At 47.7% G+C, this 22,597-nt stretch overlaps 1 protein-coding gene across 1 annotated transcript; it reads right to left on the reverse strand.

Moving 5' to 3' along the window:
• Nucleotides 1–2,740: 2,740 nt before the first annotated feature.
• On the reverse strand, nucleotides 2,741–13,710 carry LOC144132748 (F-box only protein 41-like). Its single transcript, XM_077665386.1, has 5 exons — nucleotides 12,938–13,710; nucleotides 9,670–9,788; nucleotides 4,419–4,577; nucleotides 3,668–3,762; nucleotides 2,741–3,577 (listed from the first exon to the last, which is right to left on the reverse strand). Exons 2-5 carry the CDS (start codon nucleotides 9,749–9,751, stop codon nucleotides 3,518–3,520), a joined length of 396 nt encoding a protein of 131 aa, XP_077521512.1. The 5' UTR covers nucleotides 9,752–9,788; nucleotides 12,938–13,710; the 3' UTR covers nucleotides 2,741–3,517.
• Nucleotides 13,711–22,597: the final 8,887 nt, after the last annotated feature.

Here is a 22,597-nt window from a genome sequence, read left to right on the forward strand (position 1 = left end):
CCGCTGGTCCTTAAGGGTAACAGAGTGGGTTCCAAGAGAAAGTAAGCGTAGCAGGGGGCGGCAGAAGGTTAGGTGGGCGGATGAGATTAAGAAGTTTGCAGGCAAAGGGTGGATGCAGCTGGCAAAGGATAGGGTTAATTGGAGAGACATGGGAGAGGCCTTTGCCCTGCAGTGGGTGTAGTAAGGCTGATGATGATGATGATGATGATGACATTAATCTTGAGACTTGTCAGATATTCTCTGGTGAACACTGTTCTGCTGTTACAGTATTGTTATAGCCGAGGCTTGGAAGCGATCGCTAATCGGGTCACCAATGTTCCTTAAGCAGAGGTCAGTCTCTCGTGCTGAAGTGCACAGACAGAAACACAGTTATTTAAAGAAAAGAACACCTAACTGAGGGCGTGAAACCGACTGGTACTCTCTCAGCTAAAAAATAATGGAATGTCTGGCCTTCTCATTATTTCGGTGTTTCTTCCTTCGAAATTTGTTTCGAGACCTCAAGGCGCTGCCGCTATAAAGGCCCCAGGGAGATCTTTTGAATGTTCAACGTTTCACAACCGAACCCTCAAAATTTGAAAGTTATAGACCTCGTAATGTTGGCATGTATTCCTGTTGAGCGCTGTACCTGCACGTCTCTGGCTACAAGAGATCACCGATGAATGGAAATTTTTGCTCTTAGTATATGGTCATGGCCACAGCTTTGTGCGTTCACTACTGACGATGCTAGCGCGTGAAATGCTTGCAGCGCTGAATGAATTACAGAGGTTCGAAATAGCTCAAGTCACAGCGGCTGAACGTAATTTTGATCATGGCCATTTAAATGCTCATGAAATTGGTGTGGTTCCTCCGGAGCGGCATAAAAGCAATACCCTTTCTGAGGTTAGGTGGAAAAGGCTTCGCATTTTTCAAGTGGGTGCGGCCCTTTGTTCCAGACCGATTCCATCTGCAGGGGCTACAGGGACCGCCTGGCGAGGTCAATTTTCGAGAAATTCTGGATGAAAGAAAAAGAGGACCCCCTCCCCTCTCTCTCTCTCTCTCTCAGAGTGCCTTCTATCAACCTTCAGAATGAGTTTAGACAGCTGGATGGTTAGATTGCTACCATGCTCTGTAGTGGGCATCGCTGTCTCCGTTTTTTTTTGGTGTCTGTTGTTTTCTGTTTCCGTTTTATTTTCTACTTCCTCGGTTTCTTTCCTGCATCCCGTCCGATGGAACTCCTCGAGAGGGAAAGTTGCAAAACCTTTCCTCGCTATCCAGCCGATCTCCCCACCCCACCCCTTTACAGAGGCTCTCGGGCACCCTTTATAACCAACTTTCCTCGCCTCGATTTTCCTTTCACGCGACCGGCCACTGTCTGATGAGTTTCAAGTCACACTTCTAAATTAGCTAACTATCCTTCTGTAGCCTTTCTGCCTTCGGCGAAGCTGTGTCGCCGGTCGATTCGGCTGGCTTCTTGTGCCGCTGACTATGTTGTTTTTGTTCTGAATTTTTTTCTTTTTTTCTCCCTCGTCATCCACCCTGTCTCCCATATCACAGTTGTCAGTCGGCGCCTTGTTTTCGTTTCCTTTCCTGTCCCTATGCGCTGCTCTCTGCCATGTTTATAGGAAAGTGAAACGCCAAAAAGCGGGGCTTCGGAAGCGGCGTTCAGTGGTTGTCGCAGAGACAGTGCTCAGAGGCGGCAATGCAGTATGCTGAGTTCAGAAGTCTCTGGCCTACAGGAGAAACGCCACGCGGTCCCTTTCTCCATGGTCGGAGGTGTGCATTCCCCAATTGACGGGGTAACAATTACAGCGAGTGCATGCATGGATACGGGAACTTGTGGCACTGGTGGGCTGATCGCACCAGTGGGGGACAAACGACCGAGAAGACGATGGCGGAATCGCTTTAGCGTCATTTAAGGGAAGGAGTTCTACGCTGTACCCTCTTTGTCGACGGACATTTTTCGGGTCACAGCACCAAAGAGGCCGCGGTGACTGTTCAGCCGAGGAGACATCCAGCGCTGAGCCTTTATTGCGGTGCGAAACCTTTTGCCGAGAACGCTTCCAAGCTTTCCATCTTCCCCCTTGCTTAAGGGGGAGGGGGTACCACAGTGGCCATCTTGGACAAGATAGTAGTTCAACCACCAGGGCGGCTCCACTTCTCCGTGGAGCTCTGTTGGAAGCTTAACATGGTAGGAGCGATACGTCTGTCAAGCTCTTGAGGGCAGAAGTCAAGTTTCTTGAACGTGTTCCGGGATTTTTTATGTTTACGTGGCTTGTCACTGTATGTTATTCAGCACTGTGCATGTCTTGGTTTTCTTTGTTTCCCCGTATATATAGGTTGGCCTGGCTGCAAATAAAGACTAATGAGAGTTAGTGTGTGTTCTTTGTTTTTCTCGCCGTTTTCGTGAGTGTTTTTCTGCGCCATTATTTCTTCAGGAAAAAAAATCCACAGGCATGCACATTTCTTCCTTGGCACTCTTCATGAGCTTAATTGCTAAAGGGAAGAAAGAGAAAGAGGTTTACTTTGCCATGCAATCTCAGCAAAATGCACGCTAGAGCACGCGAAGACAACAGCTCTGCGACGTCTTCGGTGTTCTCCTGAGTGCTTTTCTTTTGCCTTTATTATGTAGCCCCTTGTGCGTTCTGGCGGTGCGGGTCGGGTACAGGTGTATAGCAACAACTGCCTCCCGATTCTTGGCCGATTCCCAGTGTGGTTATGTGCCATCTTTTGAAGTGCTAACAACATCTAAGCAAAGCGCCCACGGCAGCCCGCTGTTGCAGACGATTTTTTTTTAATTAACCGGCCAGTGTGGTTGGCGGCAGTATCAACGAGAACAGAGACACCATGCCACCTAAACAACATGCCACGAAACTGCAGTTCGCCCAAGCGTTCGTATCAGCTTCAGCAGATCCTGCATGTACTCCGGTCTGTCTTGCTCCGTGGCCGGTGACTGCGAGCGTTGCCCGTATACCGCGTCAGCTGCGTCGGGTTTGTCCCTCTAGGTTCAGTGACGACACAAGGGAAGGCTTCCAAGACGACGAAGCAGCTCAATCAACGAAGGCTGTTTCGTGGCCCCACATTCGGGGCTGTGGCAGTTGAGTCAGCGGAGCGTGAGTGCAAACGCGACCCAATGCGCTTCAAGGCGTCTCGCACGTGGCCGAGGCATCCAACGACCTCTACTGGGATGAACTGCAGTTGCGCCTGATGCTTGTTTTCTGCGCATTCTGCGCTGCGCCAGCGAAAGCTTACAGGCCTTTGTCCTGGTGCATGTCGGACATTCACTGCCGCGTCATGGCGCTCTCTGTGCCATATCGGCGCCAGGCTGCAGGCGGCCGACCTCGTGACCGGACTGGCCAGACAGGACCTCACTAGCATAGCCCGGCATAATGAAGCCCTCATCGAGTCACGTATTTCCAGCAACCAGAGGGCATCCGTGTCTTCAGCGGGTGAAAGAAAAAAGGTTTTACACGTCCAAAATGCGTACACGTTTTCAACACCCAAGTCATTCGCTTCAGGCGTTATATCCGACGAGGCCGCCCTATTCATCGGTGAGTACAAGTCTGAGCATAATGTCGAACGGCTTCGTTCGTTGCAGCACCTGAAAAGTGGCAAGCGAGATCGTTGTACTAATTTTTGCAGTGGTGTAATCTTTAGCATGCACAGCAAATTGGACCGGTTTTGTGCACACCTTTAAGCTAGCCACACAGTCGTTCAATGCCGACGCACAGCCAAAGTCTCGTCCGTGCAGTATGATGCTGGTTTGTTTCATTCTTGGGCAAGCACCTGCAGGAAGCAAAATTAGAGGTCACACAAGGAACCATAGCGTATGTCAGGTATGCCTTCGTAGTGTAGTTCGCTGCCAGAACTTCTGCCCGACAGCCTTATAGTTTCACTGATCTTTGACGCCGCAGCAAATTTTTTTTCACGCACATTCGCTGTTCATTTTCCGTAGGAGAGGCTCCCCGCCCATTTACACTCCTATTTTTAGCTTCATATACACTTAGACCGCAGTGTTACTCATTTAATGAGAAGGGCTGGATGTGCAACTGATTTCCACATCGCTGCGGAAAAGCCGCATTTCCGTTTTGTCGTCTCCGCAGGCCCCTTCGCGTTAAGCGTCAATTCGGTTTTGTTTGTAGGTACAAGCGCAGTGCAAAAATACAAGTCTCCGAGCAGAGATAAATTGAGGTCTGGGTACACACATGGCATATTTCCAACAAAGAGGACCAGCGAATAGCGACACGTTTTTAGCAGCTGTGGTGACATATCGCTGTTTGCATCGAGTCACAGCACTTATACAGCACATGTATACGTACGAGAACATGTTATTTGAACCGCAAATGAGGCTTTTCTTTCTCTAACATAAGTTATATCTTTCAAGACAGTGCTGAGGAGCAATTCATGACTGAAAACCGTATACTTCAGCCGTGGCATATTACCTTGCAGAATCACGACAGCTCTGTGCGATATAACGGTGTGTGTGAAGTACAGGCGCTCGATTCGGTGCAGGCCAGCTTCCACCATTGCTTCAGCGGACGCCTCGTCAATTTCACGCCCTCTGTCGATCTCGAAAGACACCAGGTTCACACAGGACCGCACTGCGATAGAGACAGAGGGAGCTCGAAAAAATAGGACAGAAGGGCAGCTTACGCTCACGGGCCTACGAGGGCATTGCGTTCACGATCATCACGGTGCAGCTGCAACAAATAAAAAATCCAAGTATCGAAACTGACACAAAGTTCCTCGCATGAAAGGGTAAACCGTAAGCTCGTCACGGGATTTACCAGGAGCGAGTAAATACATGCACATCTTACGAAATGTGCAAACTGTTTTAAATGAAGTCAATTTGAAGTGCTACAAACACTAACGTGTTAACAAAACGAAAATCCCGAAATTTGTCTCCTTAGAAATAGTTTGCTTCGAAACATGATGTTCTGTACGGAGGATAAAAAAAATGAAGGTTGATTTGAGCAGTTAGGCCAAATGCGAATTCGGTGCGCTAGCACAGTGTGGTCATTGCTTTGCATTGTTTATCATGGTTACGCTTTGTTATTCATGGTATTACTATGTGATTAAAATGGTACATCGAGTGAATTGTGTGTCTTTGCATGGCGGGGATGATGTACAGTACATGTGTGACACAATGTTTATTACAATCTTTCTATGCTTGGACATCAGCCGCGGCTCCCGTTCCGCATAAGGTGCGGCGTTGTCGCCGTCGGAGGCATTGAGAGCGATAATGCTGGTGGCCAACCTGCCACCTTGGTCACGTGAGCCTGCGATGTGAGCTGTCCGCCGTGTCAGGTGGCCAACCCCTTGTTGACCAGAGGACCATAAAGACAAAAGGCTTCTTCCGTGAATTTGGGCTTGAGTGCTAGGAGACAACAAAGTAAATTATACGATGCTCACTGTTGCTTCTTAAGCGGCATTCCGATGGATGGGTGTGAGGAGGCGGTGCGCGACTTCTCCGTCCCTGCTCCGGATTCACCTCTCACGCGGGTAGCAGCCGAGAGGGACTCCTGGTTGATTTCAACCACCGGGGGTTCTTTAACACGCACTGGCACCACATGATTGTTTATGCATTTCGCCTACATCGAAATGCGTCCGCCATGGCGGGGATTCGACCCCGTGGGACTAACAGCCGAACCCCAAGATCCCTGAGCCACCGCGGCGGGTGCACAGAGATAAAAGAGAAAGCTGCCTAAAACTGTCCTGTTTCCATCGAGACAATGTATTGTAAACGGGAAAATATACCCTTGTAATAAGGGAGTACTAGCTTACTCATTGGCGTCCACCTAAGCCCAGCTACGGCTCCAAAAAGAAAATATATACAGCTTCAACAGAAACTTCGCAGTAGAAGACAAATTCGTCCTGGTCCTGCGTTCGAACCCGGGTCCACCGCTTCACCGTATCAGTCGCTCTACGAACTGAGCGTACCGGGATGGCTAGCAAGTGGTAGGGCGAGAGCGAACTCATCAATAACTCGAAGTTAGAACAGTTTTGGTCAATTGTTTAAGAGAATCCCGCAATATGGGGTACATTTTAATAAGGGAGCAATTTTAGCTGAGAGAAGAATTGAGAGTTGCGCTTCAGTCTACACTTTAAGCGTTTTTTCGCCTTACTGGACGGAAAGTTCGTCCTTTCGGAGGCTAACTGCATTGTCACAGCCATTAATCCTTCTCAAGACTAATGACGTCAGAAGCGAGCAACAACAGATAAAAATAAAAATTTCGTGACCTAGTTGGGAACTGAACCACTGCCGCTTCGGATGGGAGCCGGGCGCATTACCCTCTATAGACCACTGCTACGACTGTTCTTTCTGCCCAATCTAGAATTTATTCCGAAGACATTACACAATTTTGAAAAATCAGCTTTTTGAGATAGAAGAGCGCTTTTTTCGGCATGAAATGTTGTCAGCGGAGTAGTACATCAGAATACAGCTAGAATGTCTAACTAGTAGGCTTGTCAACTAATATTGATTAGTTAACTTTTTAACTATTACCGTTAGGCTCCTTAAATTATCGAGAGACGTGTGCAGTCCATCGTAAGTAATATCCATATCACTTTTTATATTTTCGAAAACGCGGTTACCCACGGCGCTGTTGTGCAACAATTTTTGGCTGCATCGCTCCAAAATACATGCTATTTTGAGAAGCTTGCAGGCAAAGCAACTTCTCCAGGTCACGTATACCTCATCGAAATAGCCAAAATTTGTTGGACCACAGCGCGGAGCGTAACCACGTTTTCGAAATTCTAAAGAGTGATATGGATATTAATTACGATGGGCTACACGCCTTTCAGTAATTAAGGAGCCTAACAGTAATAGCTAAAAAGTTAACTGTTTAATATCAGTTAGCCAGCCTGCTAGCTAGCACATCTTAGCTGCATTCTGACGTACTGTACCGCTGACAAAGCTATGCCGAAAAAAGCGCTGTTATAACTCATAAAGCCTACTTTTAGACGTTTTGGAAACTCTTAGGTGAAACACCCTTATATACACAGGTTGTTTACAAAGTAGCCAGCTAGTGGCCGCACTGCAGCGACTTGACAGAAAACACGACTAACACAGCTAGAAGGGTGGCAGGCAAAGACAACACATCAATAACGGAAACCAATCCGGCGGAAATTCACTTTCATCGTAAGTGTCCTTCAGTGGAGCACCGTCTGGCCAGAATTCGCTCTGGGGAAAACGACAAGCTCAGCATTCCGGTCCAACAAACGCGTTTTCCAAAGGCTGTGAAGTACAAGCGGAAAAATCGTCTCGTATGGCTCGTGGTTACGTTGAGCAGCCATCAGCTATCGCACGCTGTGATAATTCAAAGCAAATGCTTTCTTCAGTGTCCTTTCAAAAAGCGTATATGTATGCTCATTATAAAAGTGAACTGTCAACAAACGCCCAAGTAAAGATGGGCGTTAGGTGGAATTAGAAGGCACCACTAAGTTGGGAAGGAGGTTCACAAAGTCAACTTGCAAGAATGCTCTCACATATGAAATGGGAGCTGAGATAATTAGTAGCTCGTTTCTTCTTAGACAACCGCTACAACCGATTCAGCTTTCTAAACAGGTCGGTTATATGTAGCATGCAGCATGCGATGGGTATGTGTAGCCCAGTCACGATTTATAGCACGTATTGCTACTATTCGTGCAATGTCTGGCTGTTTTATTGTGACCCGCTTTTGCAGCAGGCTTTGATAAGAATTAAAACATCGACGACACGCATAACAGCGTTCTTCGTGCAAAAAATGTGATCAAGCCGTAAACGTATTGACGCACGGTGCTTCGCACAGGACTGCCTCGTCCCGCAGTTAATGTTTTCGCTGGCCAAACATTGTTTCCGGGGGCGAATGGTCGTCGTCGCTTCAGAAAGGATGAAGAATCTCTTCCAATGTGTAGCGTTTCATGTCCGTTCTCTGAAACAACGGAGAGACGCTTTCGTTGAGCTCTTCCGTAGCGCTTCATAGCTCGAGGCTAACAGTTTGACAGGAGCAAGTTAGTTCACTTCACATAAATTTCAGAGCACTCCTTGGCACATCATATGAAGAGACCTCCTTTCTCCCTTAACTCAAGGAAGCGCTGAAGGGAGCCCTGTAATTTTCATGCCGTTCCTAGCCGATCCTTGGCTCAGCCACTTGTACGCGTCTGGTGTCAGGAATATGCGCCTAATAATAGAAATATGTGAATCCAAATTGGAAAAGAAAAAGCAAGTGGTTGGTCTGGCAACAACCCATTGTATTCAGTGCAGCTGCACTGCAGCACAGAGTTTCTTACTATCAACTATAGAGGGAAATCTGGCGGCGCTGCACCTCAGCCACCATGGACGCTAAAATCAAAATAGGCCGGTGAGCTACTTGGTGCGGGACAGTCGGATTTTTTCGGGAACACAGAGTGGCGTTACTAAAATGCCCCATTCCGTCCACGACGCGCCCCGCACGCAGACGACTTCGGTGCGAAAGTAATGCGCAAAAGTCATAGCAGCGAAAACGCAACAGCAGCGACGCCAATAAAAGGTTTCTGTTTTCCGAAGTGTCATTTAAAACCTCTTATATTGCTTAAGCCATAACATTTTTTAAACATTTATTTTTATAAGTGCGCCTGTTAAGCTCTAAATATTGGTTTTTGTGGTGCACAAAACTTTGCCAATAGGAGAGCAAGCCATCTCTTATTTTAGGCAAACTTTACACTTCGATACTTTTCCGCTCGTTTGTTGCAATTTAACAAGGGTTTTCTGGTGGGCTAGTTGGTGCTTCTCGTTCATGATTAAACCGCGCGAAAGAAACAGGGACAAAGGCAGGAAAACACGTACACACACAGAACACAGTGCGCTCTGTGTGTGTACGTGTTTAGTGCGCGCTGCGTGTGTACGTGTTTTCCTGCCTTTGTCCCTGTTTCTTTCACGCAGTTTAATCATGAACGAGTTGCAATTTATACAGGGGGTATTGAATTTTAGGGCATTGTTGATTATCGAACAATGTTTTTTTTTCATTATTATTTGGCCAAAAGTTGTGGTTCTGCAGTCGGTAGCTCTCCGTCCCATGATACTTAGAGCGCCCATGGTGGCTGAGGTGGTCTCGATGAAGCTCCATGAAAACTCCCATAGGCGGGGCGCCAGCTTTCCCTCTAGGTAATATTAAGGAACCCTACTGTGCAGCAGAGACTGTTCGCTCTGCCATTGTGAACTCGTCGTCGCAGCAGCCGCTGGAAACGGCCTACTGCGCAAGCACAGAGCAAGTGGTTGTGCTGTGGAGTATGCGTTCAGGGAAAGCAGCAAGAATAATTTTAAAATTCGGCCGTAGGGGACTTTTAACCAAAAATGCGGCTTGAGAGCCAACATAGAGATATCAGCTGCCAACTGACAGAGGTTCACCTGCTGTGCACGTGTGCAGAAACAAATGCCTCAAGTATACGAATATTGCATGAAATTCGACTTACAGCCATAAGAGAGGCTTGCTGACAAAATAACAGCCGCAGCTTTCCCATGTTCGTGCAGGAGAACAGACTACACGACTATCTCTAATATACCGCCAGCCCTAGTTTATGCCATATGGCAAGTTTTCGAATTAAAAGAGGTATGACTGCCGGTTTGTGCGCTTGCTCGGTGACATGGAATTGTTTGCGCAAGGGTAGCTTGATTTCTTTTCTAAATGTTACTTTGTTTTCCTTGTCAGAAACAATCGAAATGAATGGGCTTACGAACGCAGCAGACGCTGGCCAACGTAAGGCTCCTTCCGCCGACGCACGCGACCTGCAGCTGAGGCCAGCACTTTCCCAACATCTGGCAGACCCGATGGCCAGCGTAGCCTTGCCTTTTTCTGCAAGTAGAACATCACCGCAAGCAGTGGTTACCTACGCGCATAAGGCGCGAAAACAGAAAACAAGATACGATAGAGGCGAATCAAGTTTATAAGAACGTCAATACACATGGCACTTCAAGGTGTTAAAGTCGAATCCGGATATTTCTAATTATCGTCTATATAGAATTACTCGGTGGTGACGGCAGTCCATCCTTCAGGAAGACAGCGAAAATGGCTTCCAAAACAAAGTTTATTGGGCTGACTCGCGCCCACAAAGAAATGAACGACTCGGTGGTGGCGATAGCAACAAGCGTGCCTACCGCCCTCGGCCTGGCTAAATTTAGTGCTCATAAAAAACTTTCGAGGCAAACGTGCACAGTAACCACGACAGTCCTAAACAAAGTAGGATCTGTTCCGCCCGTCTGCGATCATTCGAGATAAATCTGGCCACGTCTTGCATCACAAAGCGATAAAGACGCGTGCGGGCAGCTTTGAGGAATGAACAAATAACCATTGCAAAGATTTGCATCAATAGAGCGCACACATTATTCTCTTGAAAATCCCGCATATAATGATAGGGAAGTCACGCAGTATATCGAACTACAATTTCGCCGGCCATTTCGTATATCGAACTACGCGCCACGCCCCTGCAAGTGTCGCGCTTGTCCTAAAGGCACACTTTGAACACTTCTTGCGCGCAGAGACTGGTTAGCTGCACGGCCTCGTGCACTTGCTGGCAGCGCTAGCGCTGTAAAACCGTGTGACCAGGTGAATGTGGATTGGGTTGAGGGTGGCCTTCCATCTCCTGCACTCATTTTCCACGCCGCATCGCTGTGATGGGGGGAAGCCGACCTTACTGAAGCCTAACGGTGGCTCTCTCCTGGCGTACTTCGCTGCCGAAGACGTGCGGAAGCCAACTGCAGATTAATTTTGATGAGCGGTTACTCTATTTATTGTGTACTGGTAACAAAATTCGATAGGCAGCGCCTAGTTCCTAATAAACGCTCTCTGCAGCTCGGATGCGAAGCAAATTAGGCTCACCAACGCCCAGCGAGCGGGGCGCTGCCAGCATGCCGCCGGCAGGCGGCAAGTCGCTGCAAAGAGCCTGTCACTAGCGTGGGTGCAAAATATTCTTGCCTGTAGGTTACAGATGAGCTTAACTTTGGTCGTTTTTTTCTATATATTGAAATATCGATCCATTTTGCGATCCCTTTCGAGTTTCAGATATCCGGGTTCGACTGTACACTCTAATATTGTCACGTAGGGGTGACGGCAGGCAGGCCGTGAAAATTGAAAAAAACAAACAAACATGACAAAGCTTCGCAGCATTATATATTCCTTTCGCAAAGTTGAAAGACATTTATCGAAGTAGAGTTTTGGTGGACATTAGATCGTATAAGCAAAAGAATCAAATAAGAAATTTATCTGCCCGATTAAACTATTTTGAAGAACTCATTCAACTACCGTGTACAGTGTGTTGAGGGGAATTCGCTTGGGTGGAGTAGTCTCCGCTTTGGGAGTAATTACTCATATATCATCCACCTGAGCAAAGTAAAGAAAAGAAAGAAAAGCTATACTGCTTTCTCGGAAAGCTAGCAGCTACACCAATCAGGGCTGCTAGCAGACAGATGGTCGGTAAAGCGGCTGCCGCGGACAGGCTTTGGTCCTGGGATATCAGGACTAGTTTTTCTTCAACTGCAAATATTTTGAGAAAGATTCGCAGCTTTACTTTGTCGCCGTATGGCTGCGCCCAGATGGGCACTAATGAATAATTTGTCCCTAACTTTCTAATGGAACTACTGCATGTGAAGTGGGCGTAATAGGGCGCAACTTTATCCATTTTTCTATCCAGAAAAGGAGAGCGCGTCATCCTTTTTTGATTTTCTGAGGAAGCAGTCAGCACTGTGAACACGTGCTGACACCTATCTTCTGCTTTGGAAGCGTGACTCGAGTTTGTGACGGCTTCAAGCGCGAGAAACGTGCGGGGAAGCGAGCTTGCGGAAGATGAAGACAACCGCCTCAAACCACGCAGCGGCTATAGAGCCGGTACCTTTCAATCTTATAGTATCAAGATATGGGTGAGACGTAAAACTTAAGCAGTTAGTTAATGCAGTAATTACCTAATTATCCGACAAACAGATGTAGATAGGCCCTGTAGTTCCTATTTGTGTCCGAGCTCGTGGCCTGAACTGATATTATTGCCGCGAACGTTGGCCGCTAGGTCCAAGACCATGCAGCCCGATGTGTTTACAGCGGCCGACGATAGTGTGTGCCATGCAGCCACCCTAGAATGGCCTCAGACACAGCGGGCAAAAATGTCAGTCCAGGTCACGCGCTTGTGAGACAGATACTGCGGCATTTCCTTTCCCCCAAAACCAATTTTAATTTCATTTTTTAATTTAAATTTTGATTTCAGGTAGTTACACGCAGTGACTGAACGCTTCGCAAGTTCTACCTTGAAAGATTAATAACTGGACACCCCACTCCAGTAGTAGCCAACACAGTGGGGTGCGCTTATGTTTTAATTCCTCTAAAATGAACTAATTACGCGCACAACCTAGACACATTTCTTATTGTGTAAATAGTTTGTATATATTACTTCTCCTCCTATCCTCTCTTCCTGTCCCCTCACCTCTTTCATTTAATTTCTCAATTCTGCCTGCTATCCTTTATTTCCGCTGCCCCAGCTCAGGTGCTCCAGTATAGATGGCAGATGCCGGGGCTGGCAGAGATCTTTTCCTTCCTTTTTACTATTATTTTAATAAAAAAACGACTACCACCACCACCACCCCCACCACGCGCTTGGGCATTGCATTGGGCATGCCAGATGTGGTGACCAGAGTCGTGTGAATGGCACATTGTCGAGTTTGAAGCTAGACAACGCAGGCAGCATAATTCAGATTGGACGGCTTTATTCCGTGATAACGGAAACGAAGAAAATGCGCGCCTGTGGTTGGCGCAACGCGCTCTAATAAGCCACATTATCACAGTGGGCAAGGGAAAACGAAGAGAGCGTGACCGAGGCGACGTGGTCACGTGCCTTTGATAACGCGTCGCGATACCACACACACAGTGACGTTGTCGTATAGCGTATCCTTGAACGTCGTCGGGAAACCAAAACACCAGTGCGTGTCCTGGTCTCCGTGTCGGTACCGTATTGCACTCACTGCGGGTCTAAGGGCGGTACGACGAGCGCCTTGATGCGTCTGCATCCTGCTCCCAGGGACCACAGTGCCTCCGGGAGAGTCACGTGGGACGCAGTTACGTAGGCCACCGCCTCGAGGAACGGGCACGCGCTCGCCAGCCACAGGACCCTGCATGCAAGACGGCAACGTGGTACCCCGTTAAGATTCAGTAAAAAGCCCCCAGAAGTGCACTCACTGACCAACCGCTCAGTTAAGGCGACAGCCTTTAATGGCTCATGCTCGCGTCCGTCCGTCCATCCTTTACGCTCTTCAAATTGATAATAATAAAAATCTTTGTGCACGATGAGATCCGAACCACCATCCTTCCGTTCGGCAGCCCAGCGTGCTAACGACTACGCTACTTCCTGCCAACGCACATGTAGTTCTCCTTATCTAGGACGCTGGAGAGTGTTTGCGGAAAGGCGTCAAATCAGACGGATGCCTCCCAAACGCCCCCAAATGTCTCCTGCATTTAAGATTCACAAACTATTGTGTACGTAATTACCATCTTGACCACACATCAGTGACACAAACAGCAACACCGCGCTGTGTAAAGGCTTCTGCCTCACCGCCCTTTAAGTGAACAAAGTGCCCCCCTGAATGTTTTCTAATAACCTATTCGTGGATAAGTTAAAAGAGGACCGACATTGTCACGTAGTGGAGACGGCCGTCTGGCAGTCAAGAAATCGGCTAAAACGGCTTCCAAAAGAAACTCTTTATTGGGCTGGCCTGCACCCACAAAAATATGAATGACTACAAACATTCCAGATAAGTCAGGTCGCATCTCGCGTCAGAAGCAAATGATAAATCCCAGTGCTGGCGGCTTTGAGCGTGAACAACAGTACACAGATCCGTGGCAATATAAAACTTGCGGCCTTTACTTTCGCTGCCACTAAACGTTCCGCGTAACCGATTGGAAAAAAAATGATCATTAATGCTTTTTAACAGATTCAACGCTTCATGGAGACTGAGTTCAGGCGGTTTCGGCTTCCCTCCCGTCAGAAATTAACGTCAGTGGTTGGGCCAGTATCAGCCGCGGCTCATCCTGTTGGGGTTGCGAATCCACAGGAGATTTGGCGGCGCTCTCTCTGTGGCCTTGTGAGCGGGATGCAGCCAGGGGTTGTTGGCAAGTCTGGATGGGTCCACACAGGGCTCGTACGAATCTAGCATATCAAAATACAGCAAAAATTAAAAAAAAACCCAAATTTTCTCATGCCGAAGGATCACCCTCTCAGTACGAAGGGCGTACAACCAAGCAGCGGTGCGATAATTTTCGATTTCGAAGAGCTCGCGGTACCTTGCGGCTGGGCGAGCCAAGTCTGGGTTCTGAGAAACTTAGCTTTGGCTTCAACTGTCGAAAATCACCGGTCTAGTAGTGAGCCCCGAGGGTCAGTAAGCCCCGAAACTTGGGAACGTCAGAGATGTAAACACCGAGTAACGGCTAGGAAGCCCGGAGAAAATCTCACGTGGACCATATATATCCTAGGTAGCAAAACGTCATCCTTTTAATGAAGCGATTCCAAAAGGGCGTCCTTATTATTAGGTGTGGGAGAGAAATGAGGACCTAAAAGTGACTCCTAGCAGAGAGCGGTGCCATCCTGGGCATTTTGGGCAGTACCACAGTTCATGCTGGGTCTGAGAACCGCTAAAGGGGTCCCCCGTGTGAGTACGGGTCTCTAGCAGTGGAGGAAGGTCTGGGTGCAGGAACCTGGCTTGGGCTTGGGTACCCCATAAACCTGCCTTTCAAGGGTACCGTTTCTCGGAGCGTCGAAGGCCCCGGCGAGCATTCCGTGGTATGGAGGTACGCTTGAAGGCCGAGGGCCACTATTAGGCGAAGAACGAGTGTCCGCCTTCTGCGGGGGTCTGAAAGGAGCTCGACTCAATTCGGATCAATTTTGAAATCCCAAGTTGTCCCCAATCCAACCCAAACTACCATAACCCAAGCCTGACGACCAACGTTCCATTCCTCAAATACCATCCCATACCCGCTACTTTGCAGGGTAGACCAGGGGAGCACCCCAGCCCCGCTCTCTCTGCTGTGGGTCGCTATAGTAAACATTAGCGATGTGCGAATAGTACTTTATCGAGACCGAATCAAATAAAAACTGAATAGTGCAAGAATATTGAATATTAATGGAATATTTGTATGATTATTCGCTGCTTAATGACCGAATAAATATATTATCAGCGTCAAATGAGACGCAAACAAAAGAATTGAAACACAAACTGCAAATCTGCACTAGCGAGGTTGAATACTAGAGCTGCTGATTTTCGCATCGAAAGCGTAAAGATCACTCTTTGGAAGTGTTAATAGACCACGCGTATATCTCCTTTCCCGCCGCTAATAATTTTGATTGTTTGTGCTCGCGTTTCAGTTGTTTTGTTCGCGTTTCATTTGACGCTGATGGTACGAACGCATATCCACTCGAAACAGTAAAGCGCTATAGCGGTGGCGCTATAAGTCGTACAATTGAAGCTATAGCTGCTTAAATAAGCAACAACTTTTCCCATTGATGACTACGGCGACCAAAATAGCGCCAAGTCACAGTTGATGAGTGGGAGGAGTGTTTGAGCCATGGCCTTCGACATCGGTTATGAAGGTTTGAAGGGAGGCCTTGCTGAAACTGGCCGAGCCCGTTCGCGACGCCCAATCTTGAAGGCATTATGAATGATGATTCACGAATGGACCGCATCTCGGCGCAGAACCCTCCCTCCTGCACAGACTAATCGCGCCAGCATGCTATGCGGCGCCGGAGTTAGCCCTGTTTTTTAAACAATGGTAAAAAAAAACAACATATACGGACACACCGCTGTGTGGCTCAGTGGTTATGGCGCTCGACCATTGAGCCTGAGGACCTGGGTTCAAACCTGGCCGAGGCGGCCATTTTCCAATGGAGGCAGAACGCAAAAGGCGCCCGTTTGCTCTGTGATGTCAGCGCAGGTTAAATTTCCCCAGCTGGTCTAAATTATTCCGGAGCCTTACGCTATACGGGATCCTTCATAGACCGTGTGTCGCTTCGGGACATTAAATCCCACAAATTACAGAAAAACTACGGCGAGGCCTATTCGAACTTTGTGTCAATTATTCAAAATCTATTCGAAAACTTGAGGACGCATTCGATTAAAAAATTTTTAATATGCTCTATTTTATTCGTCCAGCGAATCAAATAGATGGATATTATTCGCCATTCCAAAATTTCGAATATTCGCACACCCCGAGTATATACAGCTTTCCTCATTTCCACCGCTGGGTGTGCGAAATACCGTTTGCCCTCAGGGACATATTCCTTTGTTATTACAGTGGGCTGCTGCTCGCAAGTGGCACGGGTTGAGGCACTATTTTTCTTATTTACTTTTGTATTCCTCAATACAACTTCTGACGTTAACGCTGCTCCGACATCGTCGTCTGGAAGAAGGACAACTATCGTTCGTTGGTTCTTATACCTTTGCGCCAGCTGCCGATCCAGCAGAGCCAAATTTCTCTCGCAGCTCGCAAAAGTAGTTTTGGTTCCACTTTAATCGCATAGAGATATAGCGAAAGTGAAAAGATTTCAGTATATTCTCACGAATAAATATTTCATTTTCTCAAAACTAATACACACATTAGAGTCATGTCAGTTTGAGAACTTTTTGCTTTGGACCAGAGTTATAATCAGGGCTAATGTTTCAAGGCAAATAAATAAAAGACATGCAGTCCTCGCTGCGATTCGTGACTAAAGCGAATGCTTGTCTGCCTTTTTCTGCCACGTACGGCTCATGCGTGGGTCTGTATCTCGTTCTCTTTTTTGTATAATTGCTGGCACCAGCTCTTAATATTTGTGCGGAAATAAATTTTAAATTGAGTACCGTGGGATAAAACAGCCAGCAAAAAATTGAGCCATGAGAGGTTTTCTTTTCCACCCGTGAACCCGAATTCTCGCCCCTCCCTTCGTTATCGCCCGGCTTTCATTCTTCACCGTGCTCTCTGCTTTTCCATAGCTCTGTCGGTTGCACCGACAACTACCACGACGCGCAAGCCAGGAACGGGCGCCTAAGGGCCGCGCTCTGCAGAGGAAACACAAGCGGCGCGTATTCGACGTGTGCGTTGGCTATTTGGTCCATGTTTCTTTAACGCTGAGACTCCCCACACTGTTCACCTTTCCTCCAGGCAAGAAGCGGCAGCAGTTACCGCAGCCCACCTTCTGCCGCCTTCATTTCACCCACTCAAGAACCGACACGGCTACGTGGGGCCCCTTGGGCCACGTGACTTACATGGCTCAGGCACACGTGAGTGACGGTCCCTCTGGCTGGCGGGGGAACGTCTCAGTTTTCTCTCGCAGTATCGAGCTGACGCCGTGAGAAATAAAGAGCGAAACGTGACATTTGCTAAGCTAGTGAGAGTGGCCACGCGAAGCGGGGATAGCAATGGCCCAAAGTAGGCGCCCTACGTACAAACTTCACCTGCGATGCGGACGTCTACTGCAACGTCGTGAGTCTGGGGGTGCATCTCATTAGCAGCTGTCGATGTATAACTGAAAGATGGCATGGCGGTTTCCCGTCTGGTCTATGGCGTGATCTGCTTTTGCGCAAAACTTTAGTAGTTAAAAACCTTACTATGGCGTTTCCAGTCTGCGAACCGAGGAAAATAATGATGCTTTTAGTGCATAGTGTCTATGCGCTGAATATTCGAGCAGAATGTTCTAGCGAAAGGTCTAAGCCCTCCACTATAGCGGAAGCGGCGAATGTACAGTGTTTTGGCTCAAGGACTGAAACTTGCTGCAGGTGGTCGTTCGAAAGAATATTTCCTCTCCGCTACAATTGTTTGTCACAAGTGTTTTTTTTTTTGCGTTGCAGCTGCCAGCAGGTTTGCTGCATTTTGTCAACCACTTATTGATGTATCTACCTGTTGTATTTTAAGTCGCAGCAACTGCATGTTACTCCTGACGTGCACTTCTCAAACTTCTCCATGCGCAAGACATCACGAGTGTTGTTAACCAACTCAACTTGATGCAAATCCCCCCGCCAAGTAGAATAGGCAGTGAGGCATTAATCTCACGCAATTACTACAGCAGATTCTTTGACGCGATTGAGGGATGTCGCGTCACTCACTGCACGATGAAGGCATACCAGTTTTCTGCGCCAAGAACTTGCCTGTCCGTCAGCAGGTTGTCACAGCCGACCACTGTAGGCACTTTCAACGTTTTCGAGCAAGCCATCAGCAGTTTCTCTAAACCGTGTTCCAGATGAGCCCTGCAGAGAAAGCAGTGAACCACATGCCATTTGCTCAGGAGACCAAGACTGAACATAATGCTGTTTTGAACGAATTCGACAGTTCTGTGTGGTATGGATAAGTGTGCGTGGGTGCAACCCTTTGTTGCAAGTTCCGAGACCAAGCTACCTCTGTCAGGAGCAGGAATGCATGCATGTCTTGATGAAACGGCTGCGTTAATTCGCAGGACCTCTCCTTGCCATCAGTGAGAAGCCGTCGAGTTGCAGCTATTACTTCGGCGTCGCACGGTCCCATGCTCCTTCCAGACATGCGCGCTCTGACCAGGGAATTTTCGCAACATGCGGACCTTACGCATGCATGTGCATGTTGAACGATTTAAAATAGATGTCAGAACACAAATTATTATTAATTTATATTCATTTAATATAATAGTGAATAGTATTAGTAATTTAATAATTGTAATTTAATTCATTTCGGCTGTCACAACATAATTTCTTGCAGGACGCAAGTCTTAAATGTCCGATACGCACGTGACATACCCAGGCACACGCTTGTTGGCGTCAGCCGTCGCTTCGAGAGCAGCAAAAGAAAGCGACTAGAGGTGAGCGAGTGTGTGTTCCAATCCCACTGGCCTCGGCTGCGGCTACGGAATGGTTGTGAATTGGATTCATTCCGCCTGTCCCTTCCGCCAGCGAAATCAGCCTTACCATGCAGGGACAGGCTTTCAGTGGCCGAGCACCAGGCTGCCATTTCGCTGAAAAGCTGCAACGGAGAGAACGCGTCAGCGGTCCCAATGTCCTTTGCGCTGCATTTTTAATCAGAAAAGAATCCCCTGGACGTCCATGAACTTTCAGATTAATCTGTATTTCGATAAGACAGGAAAAAGACGGGGAGGTAGAAGGGGGAGGAGGGGAGAGCAGCGGTGTATACAATGAGAGTTATAAAGATCTGTTTCTTAACAGTTCAAGTGGAATTTGACCTGAATTCTTCATATTCGTCTGGTCAAGCTATTAATGACTTTCTTGATATGAAGATTGTAACACTTGATGGGCTTGCTTGAGAAACTCTAGTGGCAGCTGTTAAAAATAAACTTGAAGGGCCGCTGCGGTGGCTCAGTAAATATGGTGCTCGGCTGCTGACCCGAAAGACGCGCATTCGATCCCAGCCACCGCGACTGCATTTCGATGGAGGCGAAATGCTAGAGGCGCGTGCACTGCGTGATCTCAATGAACGTCAAAGGAGCCCAGGTGGTCGACATTATCCGAAGCTCTTCACTACGGCGTCCCTTTGGGAAGTTAAACCCCACAAAACCAAATTAAACTTGAACGACAACTTTATCTCCCACCCCTCCTGTTATGTTGTTCGCACGCCTCCCTTTGAGGGGTTTATAGAGGGTGTTTGACCTAAGACGTTAGGCAAATCTTAAAAATAGGCTTTAAAAATAGGCTCAAAAATTTGGCAACTTCGGCGAGTTACATGCGCTGGAGAGGTAGCTTCGCCCGCAAGCTTCTCGAAAGCGCATGTATTTCGGCTCAATGTAGCCCGAAATTGTTGGCCCAGAGCGCCGCGGGTAACCGCGTTTTCGAAATTCCAAAAAGTAATACGGATATTGCTTATGGTGGCATACACGCCTCTCAGTAATTAAGGAGCCTAACGGTAATAGTTAAAAGGTTAACTATTCAACATTAGTTAACCAACCTCTTAGCACCTCTTAGCTCTATTCTAATGTACTGCACCGCTGACAATGTCATACCGAAGCTAGCGCTCTTCTTACTAAAAAAAAAAACATTTTTTAAAAATAGTGCAAAGTCTTAGGTGAAACACCCTGTATATAGGCGAAAGCACTAGACTTCGTCTGAAGAATCCACTCCGGTGAACACAAGGACAAGAAACCCTCCTTATAACGATTGCAGTCGTTGAGTCGGGTGGTAAGCTTATTTGTTAGCGGTTTTCGATGAGAGCCCTTAGAAAAATTTTGCTCATGGCTCATGGCTGCAATAACGTTACTGCGCTATAAGACGAAGATAACCCCGAAAAGAGCAGGACATACGTACGTGGTTATCCTATAGCGCAGTGACGTTCGTCCAGTCATGAGCCATCCCCAACAAGCGCAACTTGCTGCTTTACCGTAGCGATGGGGCTTATGCGCTCCAGCAATACGTATAGGTTATTTTAGCAGAGACATTCACTAGAATAGATCGTGGTAAGAAAAGCGAAGGCTTTTTCGTTTCGATGCAGAGGGAAATACGACGATAGTGTCTGCCAATTGTGCAGGGTAGTGCAGGGCCTCTGCCCGCTGATTACTGGCACCACGCCTGGCTTTGGGTGCGGTCCATACAAAAACTGGGAAGTTGTCCCTTGCGCATTTTTATCCCGGACCATTTTTTGCACCACAGCCCTCTTTGCCCTCATTTCTTGTCTCATTAATGTGTTCTTGCTTCTGTTGTTCAGCATGCTTTACTTCTCGAGTTCTACTGGGGGAAAATCATGCTCACCCTCCCGCTGTCAGAATGCTATCCCCCCCCCCCCCCCTCTCTATCCCAGTGTTTAACCTGTGGCAAAGCAGTATGTACTGGAGAAGCCGGCGTAGCACCGCGGCGTGATATTTGCCACGTTGTTTAGTCTCACATGATTGAGAAATGACGGGAAGTAGTTGGCCATCTGCGCTTTCCGCACGAGCTTCCGGTCTTTCGCCAGTTGCGGCAAGTAACCTCACATAATAAGCGATCTCCGCCTTCTGTACATTTCGAATAATTTCCCATAAGTGGCGTGCAGTTCGGTGAACAGCAGCCTAATTTTAAGACAGAAGTGATTTTAATGAAATGATTTCGTTATACTGAGCGAACAAAAACCTGGAGCAGAGTTCTTGCGTTGGTATAGGGGACGATATGCTATGAAGTATTAATGCAATGGCCGGAAGAGGCAGTGCTTACCTCCGCAGAAACACTGGTATGGTTGAGGTCGATGTGAAGCCAATGGTGGGGCCTCTCGACGATGCGCTTCCATGCCCGGCACACTCGGCGACAAATCAGAAGGTCCTCGGTTGAAAGGAACTGGATCACTGTTTCGAGGACATTTTTTGCAGAAGGGAACCAATGCTACATAACTTCATATTTGCACTTAAATCGAAGGCGATTAAGAATAAATGACTGAATTTCACTCGCGAAGGATAGCGAAGGGCTGAACCCGATAACTTCGTTGCAATAAAGTCACTTCGTTTTAAGCTATTGTAAGCAATCCCGACACTGCTCGGAAGTCTTAGTCGACAACCCCGTCTGTGAAGTCAGTGCAAAATTGTGTGCAAACGTTTGGCCATGAAGTGTGCCTTACTCGGTCAATTAGAAAAGGTCGTCTTTTACGCAAGGAACCCTTTTCCTTATATTTTCAAATTTTAATCGGGGAAGGCTCGTGCAAGTGCAGATAGTTTTTGCCAGAATGGATCATTTTATATCTAGACAGATTCATTCATCACCATCAGCGTTTGCTTAGCTGAGTCCACTGCAGGAAAAAAATTGACAGATGATTACGATAGCCAATATTACGAAGTTTTAGCTCAGCTCGTCGCGTATTTTAGTCTTGCCACCCACCTTCCCGTGCAGCCACCCTCCAACTGTCCATTCCTCAGCTTTCGCCGTGGCAGGTGACGTTTCGCTCTGCTGCTATCTGTCTGTTGAAAGAGTGACCCATGACCTGTCAGGTGGTGTGTTACGCTGGTAACCACCCTCTGGGATCTTCCTGTGGCAGACACCTTCCAGGTGGCGTTTAGTTCTGCTATTTGGGCAATGGGTCACGCCGACGACTACACCGACGCCGACTACGACGCGGAGTCCAGGAGCACCGCTGCACCCTAAGAAGTCTACTTCTAGTTCTGTCTAAGTAAGCTTTCGGGCTTTTCCCTAACTTTTAAACATTAACTTCCATCCTACTGGTATACTTTGCCTCCTTAGGTCTTCAATCATGCTCGGTGGTTCTTCCCTTCATTAATTAGCAGTGAAATTCTTAACCGAACTGGATGCTGCCGAGGTGTTCCTCGTTTACTCTTGTACCTATTTATTCCCAATACAATTCTTCGAATACCGCTGTAAACATGCAATGCAGCTATTGTGATCATCCTGACACTTGCCATTTGCAGTTTGGACGTGACCGTGATTTAATATCATCATCATCACCACCACCAACATAATCATAAACCCTAAGTACGTGTCCTGCGTGACGAAGAAGGCCTCCTCCACCGATTTACAACTGCGCCAGCTGCGAGCACCCTGTCTCCGCAGACTTGGTCTTCTCTACCGCCCCCGCTATGTTTTGCCTTTTATTGGCGAGCAGCGTCACTCTAAAGAGGAATCAGTTGCCTTTTCACAGCATCACTTACGCAGAACTGGTTGGGTAGTGGCTCTGACCGCAAGTCGACGGTGGAGGCGCCTGGCGTGTGC

This window comes from Amblyomma americanum, chromosome 1 (genome assembly GCF_052857255.1).
Source record: "Amblyomma americanum isolate KBUSLIRL-KWMA chromosome 1, ASM5285725v1, whole genome shotgun sequence".
In the NCBI taxonomy this organism is placed as follows: domain Eukaryota; kingdom Metazoa; phylum Arthropoda; class Arachnida; order Ixodida; family Ixodidae; genus Amblyomma; species Amblyomma americanum.

Coding starts and splice junctions, on each gene's coding strand:
- LOC144132748 (XM_077665386.1), bottom strand. CDS start 9,751: ATGTTGGGAAAGTGCTGGCCTCAGCTGCAGGTCGCGTGCGTCGGCGGA. Junction 4,578..9,669: donor GGCCAGCGTCTGCTGCGTTC/GTAAGCCCATTC, acceptor TCTCTATCGCAG/TGCGGTCCTGTGTGAACCTG. Junction 3,578..3,667: donor ACTGTGTGGCTAGCTTAAAG/GTGTGCACAAAA, acceptor GCCACTTTTCAG/GTGCTGCAACGAACGAAGCC.